This window comes from Sinohyriopsis cumingii, unplaced genomic scaffold (assembly GCF_028554795.1).
Source record: "Sinohyriopsis cumingii isolate HCF-2022 unplaced genomic scaffold, ASM2855479v2 utg000622l, whole genome shotgun sequence".
NCBI lineage: Eukaryota > Metazoa > Mollusca > Bivalvia > Unionida > Unionidae > Sinohyriopsis > Sinohyriopsis cumingii.
The window spans coordinates 3,372,145-3,386,608 of NW_028315918.1; the positions used below are offsets into that span (position 1 = coordinate 3,372,145).

General features: G+C 35.3%; 1 protein-coding gene across 1 annotated transcript in view; it reads right to left on the reverse strand.

Annotated features, from left to right (window-relative positions):
- Positions 1 to 509: 509 nt before the first annotated feature.
- Positions 510 to 14,464, reverse strand: part of LOC149773694 (cell division cycle 5-like protein) — a 34,787-nt gene continuing 20,832 nt past the window's right edge. Inside the window, exons 13-20 of the mRNA XM_089946239.1 lie at positions 13,990 to 14,129; positions 12,605 to 12,782; positions 10,835 to 10,959; positions 9,077 to 9,274; positions 4,517 to 4,714; positions 3,255 to 3,338; positions 2,705 to 2,833; positions 510 to 1,773 (exon numbers count right to left, since the gene is read on the reverse strand). Of these exons, the coding sequence (XP_089802365.1) occupies positions 1,678 to 1,773; positions 2,705 to 2,833; positions 3,255 to 3,338; positions 4,517 to 4,714; positions 9,077 to 9,274; positions 10,835 to 10,959; positions 12,605 to 12,782; positions 13,990 to 14,129 (1,148 nt within the window). The 3' untranslated portion in view covers positions 510 to 1,677. The remainder of the gene's footprint in view (positions 1,774 to 2,704; positions 2,834 to 3,254; positions 3,339 to 4,516; positions 4,715 to 9,076; positions 9,275 to 10,834; positions 10,960 to 12,604; positions 12,783 to 13,989; positions 14,130 to 14,464) is intronic.

The following is a 14,464-nucleotide window of genomic DNA, read 5'->3' on the forward strand; positions in this document are numbered from 1 at the left end:
AATTTAGTCAAATTCTGTTTTTAAAATATAGCATTCAGTTAAAGGAATTTTCGAGTGTAGTAATGTTTACTATATATGTTGCAAACTGACATCATTTGCATAAATTTAAAAGTCCTTATACCCATGTTGGACTGGCACCATTGGAATAAATCTTAAAGACCTTCATGCCAGTTTGCTATCAACAATGGTAAAACTCTGTTGTGGTTTTTCAGAAAGCAGTATCTAAAGGTTTCTCTAGCTTTAGTAATGACAGCCACAACTGATGATGGATTGGCACCATTTGAATAAATTTTAAAGCAATTCATGTGAGGAAACTTTCTGTCAAATTCAGCTGAACGATTTTTGAGAAATTGTAAACAGCAATTGTCAATAGATGTCACACTGAGAACAACATATGATAAGATCACTTGGCCTCATGGCAAGGGAAGCTAATAAAAATAAAATAAATATATAAATAATGTCCATGTGTGCATCTGCATGTCTTTTTAGAATAAGGAAAAGACAACTCATTTGTTAATCATGTCATTTTATTAGTGGTTACCATTTATCTCAAAACCTATGTACAAAACTTGCTAGACTGATATGAATAAAAAGAATCTGCATTTCTGCTGGATTTATTATTCATAAACAATACATACAATTGTTCACATTTATTAAATTCCTGAAAAGCAGTCACAAAACTCAATTCAAGAGAAATAGTTTCATCATGGCCTTTTGAAATGATAACCTATTTTTGATAAAAGTCTAGTTAACCAGTTGGAACATTAAACATTACAAGACGCCAAACAATCAGAAAGAATACAAAAGCATATTTTCTTGCTATTTATCCCTTTATTCTTTTTAATATTCAAAAGCTAAACATGCAGTATGGGTCTTGACAGATCATGTCAATGACATTTCACAGCTTTTTTCCTATCGTCACAAATTACCAGTAAAATTAGGACTGAAACAAAGTCGTAAATACATGCTTTGATAAAAGCTCTGGCCCAGCAGAAAAGTCAATATTTTACTAAACTATTTCATTTGGGCTGAAATATTTATTCATTACAATACTGAACAATATGAATGCCCAAGATGATCTGACTCTACAAATCAATGTTAATATTTACTGTTAAGTAGCAGTTTAACCTTCTGAAGATGACTTGTATATATTTATAGATTAATAAAATTAATAATAATAATAATAACCTAATCTGGAAGTTTTGTTATCTATCCAAAATATTTCAGTTTAATTTAAGAGAACTGATTTCAAGAATGTTTTAAACATTCATCTAGTTTTATGCAATATGCAAGCATCTGTCTGAGTTGGTGGTGCTATTTATAAACTGAATCATGCATTTCTAGATGTATACATAGGCAAAAATGGCATCATGTAAATATACAATTGGAATACACAATAAACTGACACAAGAGACCCCTTTATTGCTCAGTCTACATTTTCTTTAGCTAAGAAAAAACGTTAATTCTTAAGGTCAATCTTAAAGTTTAAAATTGAGATTAATTTGGACAGATGTATGAATGGATGGACATGAACACAGATACCAAAGTGATTGCAATGTCAAGCTTCTACCAAAAGGGATTGACATGAGATCAAATAATAACTTCCTCTTGACATTCAGCCGAATCCAGGTGAATTTCAAGACCTGGACCATACCCATGACCTTAGAGAATTCTCTCTCAACTGTATTTGGAAAGTTTGAACTGGAGATCGCTATAGCGATTCTGTAATTCTCTTTCTCTGTCTGTCTGTCTTTGTACATCTTCCTTCAGTGACTGGAATATAAATTTAAGAGAAAAAAATTATAATTATTTTATTTGGCTTGACAAAAAAATACTTTAAAAACAAAATATAAAAGATCTCACATTTTTGGAACAAATATGCAGAAGGAGAGTGAATATACAAAGGCTGGACATAATTAATTACTTTATGAATATGAAAACTCATATAGACTTAAATATACTTCATTATTATGATGATAAGTACTTAATTTATCTTTATGCACAACTTGATGACCTTGATGTATTTCATAATGGGCTTTCTCAAGATAATGGCCATTAAGAGATGTATTGGTGGTGTGGTAGGCTGATGTTATAGGGGTGTTGAATATATACCTTGAAATAGGAAAGTATACAGTGATGCATGAAGCTATTATTAGCTCCTTAACTTACTGTCTACATAAGGTTTGTCGAAGGATCACATGTGGTGTGCAAGATCAGTGCCCTTCCTTTTGGTTAGCACTGGCAGCTGAATTCAAAGAGTCTGCCAGAGTATGTGTTTTGTATGTAGTATCAAATGATCATGTTAAGTTCCATGTGATCAGTCTGGCTTTCGAGGATACAATGGGTTTGGATTCCCAGCATAGAAGTAGATCTTATGGATTTGTGCTGACCCACCACCACCAGATACAGCCCACTGGAACCTCCATGGTGGTGTGTGCCCTTGTTATCATTGCTTTTGTTTCAAACATTCTCATGGGGTTGGCATGGGCTAAGGTTTATTTTCCCCCAATCAGATCCTCATATGATATACAAATATCATAAAGGCCATGCCTGTTTAATACATTTCTCACAAACTAAGTATTTCAACTGACAAAAGTTCTGCTGATGTTATTACTGTCAAACTTCACTCATAAAAAGATGACCATATCAATATTTTCTACCTATCTCAAGAATGAATCACAGCTTGCAAATCTAGTACACATACCTCTAATCTTTTTGGAATGGCTCCCGTTTCATGATGTCTGAGGTTATCAAATGTTTTGTACTCTACAAAGGTCTGTTCCAGCTGCTCATACAAGTCAGTCACCTGCTTCACAAGGGCTTGACTTCGAGACTGGGGAAAAAGGAATGGCATTATCAGCTTTTAATTTTTTTTAAAAAAAGTCATCATATTAAAGTTTTGTCAAATCTTACTTTATTTAGCTAACATCACTGTTCTAGGAATGTTATCTAATTTACAAGATGGGATTAGACAGGTAAATATAGGAGATGCCATAAACACTTTGATTCATTTTCCTTTTAACATCTTTAATTTTCCTTTCTAATTATCTTAAATCAATTTACATATCAATGTACTTTATAAGCATCAAATCTGTGAATGCTAATAGACAATCCCAAAACTACAGGAACTACTTGCCTTACAACAAGAGAGATATAAGACAAAGAAACAGGTAAAGAAAAACAGTGACAATGGATTAAGAAATAAGAACTTAATACCTTTCCTCTTATTTCCTCTATTGTGTACAGACTCTTACCTGATAACCTCCCAGTAAAATTTTTAGTTTCTTTTCAAGCTTTGCAGCATTCTTTGCATCTTTTGTCATGTGATTTCTGTTGTTCTGAAAAATAAAAGAATGAAAAGTTGTTTAAAAAAAGTGGGTTGCATTTTGAAGTTATTCAACATGAAATAAAGCATTTAATATCAAAGCATAAAAAGTTGAAATCCCTCATTCATCTAATGATAAACAAAGGCCTGTATGCCCTTTAACCCTTTTTTTTGTAAAACCCTCAAACCAAACATGCATGAAAAACAGACCAATATGGAAAATTAAAGTCAAAGAATTACAGGTCAAAGTAACCAGCTATAATAGTAAAGTGCAGTACTCACCAAATTACATCCACATACAAAACTGATTGATTCTAAATTTAATAATGCCTCAGAAACTGACCTGAAAGTAAACTTAGACTAAATCAATGAAGCATAAAATATAGACCAAAGTAACCTGCTTTCATAATACAGTATCGAACATATCAAGATGCATCCACATACAAAGCTAATGCAAAGCAGTCCCTATTGTAAAATTTAGGTCATGGTGACCTACTTCTTCTCAAACAGTAAAAAGCACTATAACTCTGTAGCTCACAATGCAAAACTTAACCAAGGTGTAACTGATGGACAGAATGAACGATAATACTATACATACCATCCATATCTGTGGCAGAGTATAACAAGAGTACCAGATAACATGGACTTACCAGCAACATGCACCACAATGTTCTGTGCGCATGAATTTCCATAAATTTGTTATATCAGAAAACAAAATCTTGACATTGACCCTAATGCAACAGCTAACACAGAAAGTGATACATATCTGGCTACTGACATCGCCACCACAGAAAGATATGTTTTCTATGCCATTACCATCAAAGAAAGATTCATGTTTGGCAACTGCCATTACCACCACAGAAAGATATGTTTTTATATAGCCATTACTACCACAGAAAGATGCATGTTTTTCTATTCCTGTTACCACCACAGATATATACATGTTTTTCTTTTGCCATTACCATCACAGAAAGATACATGTTTGGCAACTGCCATTACCACTACAGAAAGAGTGACATGTTTTTCTACTGCCATTACCATTACAGAAAGTGAAACACATTTTAAAACTGCCATTACCACCAAAGTGATACACATTTTGCTCTCACCATCGAAAGTGATATAAATATTTTGCTATCAGTAAATGGTGGTGAGACTTTAAGGCAATCGTGAATTGTGTATTGTCTGTTTTACCTCTAGTCTCTTCTCCAGGGATTCAATTCTGTCCTTCTTGCTGGCAAGGTTGGCACGTGTATATCTGTTCAGACTAGGCAGGAAGAGAACCTGTGAGTAGCACTCATCCCAGACATGGCAGAAAGATTCCAGTGACAGCTCGCCATGTCCCATCCCTTTCCTGACCACCTCCATCTCATGCTTCAGCAGAGTTACAGCCTTGAAAGGAAGACAGTTGATCTTGGTCAAAAGGAAAATTGGTGAACCAGAAGAATGTCTGTTTTTCGAGATCATATTTTTGTGTGTGTAAAACATAGCTGACAGCTGAAATTTCTACAGAGGAAAGCATGTCTTATGCAACTTTTAACTTTTACTAAAAGGCCTGTAATTACTTCAAAATTTAATCAAGTGATTTAAAAAGCAAACAAAATAATTTAATTTTAACCCATTTTATCACTAACCTTTTCTACATATAAACAAAGACCTTTTCTGTTTACTTCATACAAAGGGCAATAACTCTTGCCATAACCAGGTGTTGCTAGTTTTTAGCTGAATTACATGAACATAGATGCTTGCATGGCAGGGTGGTTGGGAGGGTTTTAAACTGACTGGATCAGGTAAATATTCTCGAAGAAATATAATTTACTTAAAAAATTTGCTTTCTTCTTCAAGTTCATTTCTTACTTACCTTTACATCAGGCAAAAGACAACAGGTGAAGTGATGGCTGAGCATCTGACAGGTATCTGACAGAATTATGGCTGGGTACTCCAGGTGAATGATAACCCATTCTCCTAATAAGCAACACAGCCTAAAGTCACATGATTGTGACCTCAATATCCAGTTAACAAGATGAGTAGTGAAATCTTATCTACAAAATTTCACAGGAAAATCAGTGAAGCTGATGGGCTGCATTGACTATTAATTGGGTCTGGTGGTCGTCTTGGCCACCATCAAAAGACCCAACAAATCCAGTGAAGCTAAACCACTGAAATAATATTTCAAGAAAGCTCATTCTGCATGCTGAAGCTAAACCACTGAAATAATATTTCAAGAAAGTTCATTCTGCATGCCAGTCAACTGCTTCTATTATGTCTCAGATCAAAACATTGTATTTGAATGCAGAGATCAATCTAATCTGATGAGCTAAAATCTTCATGAAGTCACTCTGATATTCTAGACTTCTGAATATGCTAAGCATATAACCCACCTCAGCCACAACAATAAGGCATTAGGAGTGATATCCTGCTTTCCAGCTTTCACCAGAAGAAAGAGTTGCTTGCACATGTCATAACTTGCCACTGTGTTTAAAGTAGTGCTTGAGAACACAAACTGGGTCTTACATGGCTGCTGCTCTCAACTTGTCTATGGAGAAGAGTTAGCATATGACAACCCTTTCATAGCCAACTGACAGCAACCTATATTTTTTTACTACAAAGCCTGGTCACGTCAAGAGGACAACCATGCCATCTCATCTGAAATGAAGATAATTTGGATAAACTGAAAGGGCATGTAATGCTGAGGCCAAGGCTGTCAGGAACTGGAGCCACCTTTTTCTCCTTGAAAAACCAGATAAATAGATCAGTCAGTTGGGGAATTCAGGCACTGAGAAGGATGGCGTTCTTAATTTGGCACCATTTCCTGGAGGGCCTTTTTGCTTGCCAGAGTCCTTGCCATGGTGCTCTAAAGAACAGAATGAGAGAAGTTAAATCTGTAATTGGATAAAGCTTGCCACTGACCCTGGGGACTAAGAATAATCAGGAGTATAATCCCATTGGGTCTATGCTGTGATCTATCTCCACAGCCCTTTCTGTGAGAAGACTGTTGTGGGAAATCTTTAACAAGTGGAGTCCTTGATTATAGGGGAGAATCACTAAACATGATCTGGAGGCCCTCCAACACAGCTAGCAAGATCCATGGGTTGTCAGGGCAGAGTCTCTATCATTCCATGACAATGTCTTACCCCCATGTGGATGTCCAAAACTTTCAGCATGAGCATGGCATCATGCAAGATGGAGGGTGTTGGGAAGAGAGACCCAGTTGATAGTGATCCTTGTCTCACCATGTCACCATGTCTGTGACCCTTGAAAACTGATTTATCAAGACAAAGGGCTTGAATGACAGTTTCCCCATTTCGTGTGCCTTGGGGAAGAGGTCCTTTCTGTTTTTCTGCTCTCCTTGGAAACAAGGGCTGGATTCCAGGCTGCTCATCTTGCACAGGGTTGCCTCTTTTGCAGCCAGATTTCTGACCTCTTCTATCTGGCCATGAAAAAGAACATGTTTTCTACAGACCTGAAAATGTTTTCTCAAAGAACTTTTCAATGACTGGTAATACCGTTCAAGGACTATTTTTTAAAAAGAAAATGTAACTTTCTGGAAATGGTACTTGATCCATGAATAAACTGGTACAAAAGATGAAAACATGTAGCTGTGCCAACACAACCCAAGGATGTTACTCCATCTGGTAACCATTACAATAGAACAAACATATCCTCCACACGCCCTATCACGTATGTTTCATTTATTTATGAGAATAAGTGGTGTCTGTTGATAAACTCAATTTAATCCCATTTTCCTTATTTAATTATTTTTGGAAAATACATAAAAAAGAAAGTATTATGAATTTTAGAATTTATTATTATTTTATTCAGCTTGAACATTTTGTATTCCCTTGGATAAATTCAAGGAGATTTGTCAAAAAATCAAGGAGTTTTTAAACAAATGGAAAAGCACCTCAAGGATAAAGCAAATGTCTTTTAATTCAAGAAGTTAAGAAGAGACACTGGAAGAAATTAGATTCGATCTGAGAATAGCTTGTAGTGATCTTTCTGAGGGGCAAAAATGAAAAGTAAGGCATTTCTTTCTGCAAGCTGCAAATTAATGGCCTGCTCTATGGCTCTTGCAAGTGGGTGAGTTGCTTGATAAGCACATGCCCCATAAAGAGTGACTGACTCCCAAGCATAACCAGCAGGGTTTTTGATCGATGGGTTTAGACTGTGTTCAGACTGCTAGGAAACAGCCAATGAAACCAAGCTGTGCAAGGATCCTATTGCTATGACATTCCAAACCAATTCCTGGGTGTCATGGATGGGCTTCTGGTCATGAAATAAAATTCTGAAATTCTTAAGCCTGTGATGTCTCAGTTGACAGAAGGAACATCAATGTAAAAAACCAGGGTGTATGTCTTTAAGCCAGCCAGGTTGAAATTTGATGGGAGTCATCAATGAGAAAAGACTGGCCTGTTGACATATGGACCCTGCAGCTACTTCTAAAAACAATGAAGTATAAAAGCAACTTGACCTGACAAATCAACTGATGCAGGAACTTTATAAGCAGCCAATGATGGCCTCTTTGATCGATGTGAGGAAGCTTGGATGTTCTCTGGACTCTGTAGGATCAAGAAAGGAAGGTGGTACTTGTGAGCTACACCAACACCTCCTTGGATGGATCTGATGATTGGGCTGATGAACTTTTGAGGCAGTCTTAGAACTGGTGTGGTCCATAGCCAGCTGCTATCTGTTTACAAGCTATCTCTGGAAAGATTACCACAGCCTGTACTGGGATATGGATACACTGCCTATATATCCACTACTGGTCCTGATGGGCCATGGTACCTTGCTGGTAATGTTAATTAATGTCCAGCTTTTCAATGAATTTATAAATTTAATACTACCTCATTATCCATTTGAAATTCTGTTTTTCAAACAGTTTTATTTTAATGAAAATTGTTTAGAGAGAAAAAAGGAATAATTTTGTTCATTCTGACTCAAGCACTGCACCTTTCATTTGTTGCCCATAAAAATAGTCCCAGATGCAGTCCTACAACCATTAACATTGAACAGTAGATTTTTTCTTCACAAATTATAAATCAAAGAGCAAGTGGTACCCTTCTGAATAAATAGAACATTTTACAGAGATAAAATCATTTTTTAACAAAGAATGTCCAATGTGTATAACTTCACATAGTTTAATATCAGCTAGGGTCAAAAGAACATGTCAACACTCAGTTTCACTACTAAACATTCCATTGTTAGATATTCATTTGAAAGGATGATTACTGGATGTAGAAATTCCCAGATTTACTGTAACGTATCTGTGACCAGATATTTGCATCAATTGATTTAGAAAGGTAGACTACAGAAAACTAACAAATTTTATTTTGCCACTGAAATTAAAGTGTGAATAATGGATGTATGAATTGAAAGACAAATGGGCTGAAACATCACAAATATAGAAACTGAAGAATTGGGAACAGCAAAAAGGAATATCAACACAAGTAGTCTAATATAATTTCATAAAGATATCTCAAATAGCTTTTAAAGTTTTTGCCACAGAAACAAAAGTGTCAATAATGGGTGAATGGACAGACAAATGAAAAACAATCAACAAAATAAACTGTGTATAGCAAAAAGTGCATATGTGGAACACAAGTCTAATATGTGCACCAACACATTCTTCTGCTGAATTAGGAAAAAAGCATTTTTATGTCTGTATCATGATTTGGAAACTGGGATGAACTCCAACTTAAAGGCCTATTTCACTGAAAACTTCCTAAATCTCAGCTAAATGAAAGGTCATTTTACCGTTTCCATATCATCCTCTGAAATCTTCTCAAAAGGGTTCTGCTCAAGGTAGGCTAGGTGAGCTGCCTGGTTCACCACACTCTTCTGACTGGGCAGATTTTTCTTGCCTGGAACGATGCCCAGCTGGGCAGGTGTCGGGCTGTACACAGCATCATGGTGAAGCATTATCATCATCTCCTGCTTGATTAGCTCCTCTGCCTTAAGTGAGAAAAGCAGTTACCATAAATACCCTATATAGATATACCCTGTAATTCTACATACATCATAGTTTTCAAATTTTTAACAATTTAATTTTTTTAAAGCCAACAAAAAGTAAAAAGTTCAAGTTGGAACATAGACTAAGGAATGTTGAACCTGTACTAATAATGGTGACTGTGTAGCCAACTGTCTGGCCATGAAATTGTAATTGCCCTTATTATCAAGCAGATTACATGGAAAAATTGGCATGCTCCATGACCTGTGATTAAGTAGTTACCAAAATATAATGTGATGGCAGATGTGGGTCTATGCAGTTAGTTAGGAGTAATCAGCAGAAAAAAACAAAAAAGACCTTGATCTGCATGTGCATCATGCTTTGGCAGATCAGTATCTTTGTTGTCTGCAGTTTGCCTTGACTTTATAAGTGAATACATGAGGTAAAACAAAAGGCCTAAGTGGGAATGAGATTGCTCACCTGCCTGACATATACCTAAATCCAAAGTGGGACTGAGAATACTCACCTGGCTGACATGTACCTAAATCTAAATGCAACAGCTCACCTGGCTGACATATACCTAAATCCAAATGCAACAGCTCACCTGACTGACATATACCTAAATCCAAATGCAACAGCAGTTGGCAACAACAAAAATATCTGTTAGTAGGGGTACTCTGTCAAATGTTTTTCACATTCTGTTGACCAGTTTTGAAAAAATTTGTTGAGAGGCTGACCTAGCAACTTCAACCATATGTGATGGCTGATAAATAGCATCAATGACAAATAAAGACCTTCAAACCAAAACAATTTCAATCAAATTTGATCAATATTATCTACTGTTTGTAACAACAGCTATATTGGATAGCAGATCTGCATAATTTCAAAGACTCTCTTACACATACATTCTTATCAAATTCTGTCATGTAGTTTTCTAAAGGCTTTATTCTAATCTTAGTAATGACTACAGCCATACTGGAGTTTGAATCAGCATCATTTGTGTAAACTTGAATGACCTTCATGGCAGGTCTCTTTCTGTCAATTTAGTCCAAATCTCTTTAATGGTTCTGGAGAAGTCATTTAAAGGTTTTATATTTTTAGTAATGGTGGTAAATATTATAAACCAGATTGTCATAATTTATACAATATTAACAGACCTTCATGCCAAGATGCTTCCTCTTAAATTGAGTAAAATTTGAGAAATCATCATTTACGGTTTTTTTTTTTATCAGTAGTTTCTGATGACAAAACTGGCACTATTTGTACAAAGCCTTCACACTAGTGTGCTTTCTGTTAATTTGTTCAAATTGTGTGGACCCTCTTTGTATACTTTCATGTTTTGTGTAGCAATATCAGATGATGGATCTTAATCACCAGTAAAAGCTTCGTAGACTTTTATGTCAGGATGCTCCATACCAAACTTTGTTTACACTGGTCCTGTGGCCTTTTAGAAGTCTAAAACTGTAATGATAACAAACAATGAATGCTTGATGTAGGTACATGTCATAACTTCACTTGGTCTTATGAACAACTGTCAAAAAATGGTAAATCCCAACCCTTTCTACCTTTTGAAGTTCTGTGAGAGGAGGATCATTGGGGCCAAGAGTCCTGAGAACATCCATGTTGACATCAACTGGCCTTGGTAGATCTCTCTGTACAGCCTGTGATCTCAACTTCATCTCTTTTTGTACTATAATCACATGAAAAACGTACCATAATATAATGTGTATTTTATGTGCCAAGTTTTACTACGCTTTCACTTACTCTCACGGATGTTAATTTTCGTGACTCTGAAAAAATGTAGTTTTCACTGGTATATTAATTCATATGTTGAGGAAGTGGTCTTATTGTTTCCACAGATGGATCAATGTTCATTGGGTTTTTAAATCTGATGTCTGTAGCAATGACAAGATCAATAAACATTGGCGCTCCATTAAAAAATTTAATTCTCTGAATTTTTATGCATCTAGCTCAACAAAATATAAATGTCAACTTTTACAGATATGAAGTTTTACCAAACTTTTTTCACAACAGTTATCTGTACAATTAAGTATGTGCACACCTCACAATGATTACCAAAAATTCCAAGAAAAAACGGCTGATTTTACAGGTATAATGGCAAGCATACAGAAATTGTTAAATTCTGTTTCATTGCTGCAAAACCCTAATAGGAAATTTGCATAAAATATGCTGAAGACGGTTATTGTTTAAAAAAATAATTTGTGCTGTCAAATCAGTGCCAGTGAAAATGACCAAATATGGTAAATATCTATGAAAGTTTTTGAGGCTACTGATTGTTTGGAGGGTATGAGTAATAGGCTACATTCAAATGGATTAACATAAATTGTGAGATAATCATGTTTCTTTTATAATTACAGGCAAATATCAGCATCCCTCTAAAAACATCTGAGTTGAGCACTACAAGATCTTATGCCTGGGCACTTTATCTTTTTCAATATCTTCTGAGATCAAATCTATTTGTTAAATAACACTATTCTGAAGATGTTAATTCCCAAAAAGTATTCCACATAATTAACAGAAGAAAAATTTAGCAAAGGACACTGTAACAAATACATCTTGAAATGATAAATTAAAGACGAAATAAGTCTAATGACATACCAACCAAATTTTATGTGCATGTGTGTGACCTTGAAAATCTGTCCTTTATGTTTAAACCAAATTTTCTAGTGAAATTTGTATTATGATATGCCAAATATGACATGCCTATTTATATCCAATGTTTCTTTTATTATTTCTTGTCATGGTCTAAACAAAAAATAAATGTACATGTATGTATTTCCTATTTTTTAATTTGAATGATTTCCCTTGAAATTTTATAGTAAAACACATAACACATCTGTAAAAAACCATTTCAACACATCCCATAATATACATCTGCAGCAAAGGAGCAAAATTCATTGCTTTTTGTTTCAAAAAATGAATTCTTCCTCATGATGTCATCGTCATTAAGTTTCCTCTGACTGTACCCCATGGCTTGAAATCTCTGACCAGAACAGTGTAGAGATATAGAAGTAGATACTGGCACACAAACAAATCCTTAAACATCAAAGATCACACAATTGCTAAGTTTTTCTTCAAAGAGGCAGTCAAAGACAAGTAAAAGAAATGGACCTAGGCCTATTGGTGCTAACAAATTACTCAAGGTGTCAATGACGCTTTATTTGATCAATCTGAAATATGATGGCTGTTCTTGTTATGTTTTACTCCTACTGACAGGAAGAAAAAAGGTTAAAAATGTATTCTAAGAAATTAGCTGTATGTATATTCAAAGAAGTACAGCATGACTTCAATAAGTGTTTTACGTAGTTACATACACCTAGCCTGTCTCTCCTCTTCTGTTTGGTCATCCAAGTCAGCCTGGTCCTCGACGTACTGAGTTTCCTCTGGCTGCTCCTCAGCGGATGCATTCATGTCTTCTGGAACAACAATCTCAAAGTCATTCCTTGGAGCTGGCAGTCCTGCCAAGCCTCTCCGCAACTGCTCCTTCAAGTCCTGTGGGAAAAGAAACAGAGACCTGCAAACACTTGAGTACATCTTACCCAGAAACAAATCAAGAAATTTATGTAGAATTTTGAACTTGGGTCTAAAAATGTGTTATGAAATAAAAATGCCATGACAAGTAAAAGTCATAAATCCAGGTCAATGAATTCCTTTGGGAAGATAGTGGGTGGGATTTTCATATTAAAATACTTCTTCTGTACTCCTGATTTTAAGGCATAAAACAGGAGCTCACAAGAAGCATAACAATAAGGCATACCATAAATGTTTAATTGGTCCAATTGTTTTACCATATTCTTTTTGTTTTTTTGGTCATCTTTTAAGATATCATTGTATCATTAATGTATTTGCTAGCTGCTGTACATGTATTGTATATACAATAATGGCTGAAATAAATTAATCAATACATCTATTGCCTCGTGTTTATTTTACTTTATTCTAACATGCACTTGTACATAAACAATTAATACATCAAACACATCACACTGTGTATGTACATATTGTGTTAATTTCCTGAAGAAAACTGTGATCTTGGTTTGCCTGGATTCTTTGGCAGATCGATCTGACATGATTCTTGATAGTGTCCATTGACTCTCAGGAGCTTTACTTCATTATAAGGTGATCTCACTGTAAAGTGGTATATTCTGAGCAGTATTATAACGAGGCAGTGCTGTACTTCATTATAAATTGACCTCACTATAAGGTGGTATATTACTGACACTGTTATAATGAGGTATTACTGTATCAATCTTTGCATTCAATTTCTAGATGCATTTGTTTTTGGTTTGACACCATTTGTCTTTCAACTTTAAATTTTAATGAATTCTAGGACAAATATTTTGTGTTACTTTGAGTCTGCACAAGGTTGCACTTAAAGCCATGTTGAAATCATTTTGATTTTTCAAACATTTAACTCCAAAACAATTCTAAATAAGGCTGATGTAGCTGAATATGGCATCCTTTATTTATCCATTTTAGCATCCTGCAAGCTTATAATAAGGGTGCCACAGAATATGGCATCTCACCAGTGACATATGAAATTCTCCTTCCCCCTCCCTTGAATCCGACATGCAAAATTATTCACACTGACAATAAAATACTGTAGATGCCAGAAAAGTTATAACAACATACCACAATGCTCATGCAAATAAGGAAAAAGAAAACAACATATAAACATTAATGAAACTTGGATAGGCATTACCTGATGATAAGCACCACCTTCAAAGTCTTCTATTTGATTTATGTTTAACTTGTCTCTTATTGGGGTCCTAAGTGGTGTCTGTCCAGGTGGTCCAATAGCCAACTGCTGTTGTGGTGTGATGCCACCCTTGGGGGTTGTACCTAAAAAGAGGCAAAATGTCTTGGGCACAATTTCAGCTTAAATTCAGCAGCACAAAATAATCCTCATCTAGACTAGACAAATATCATTTCCAGAGTCATGGGGATACCAAATGCTGGGTCTGGGCTGTAGGGTTGGACAAATCTGGTGTCCAGAGTCTTGGGACAACCAAATTTTGAAATGTTTCACACCAGTTAATGCATTCTGGTCCAGCAAAATTCATAAAAATGTACAAAGAGGGTACATTTGGAACTAGAGGGTGCTAAATAAATTATATACAGATTATAAATGAGTGAAAAGATTACAAGTCAAAGAATACAAGACCCTATTAGGGAGT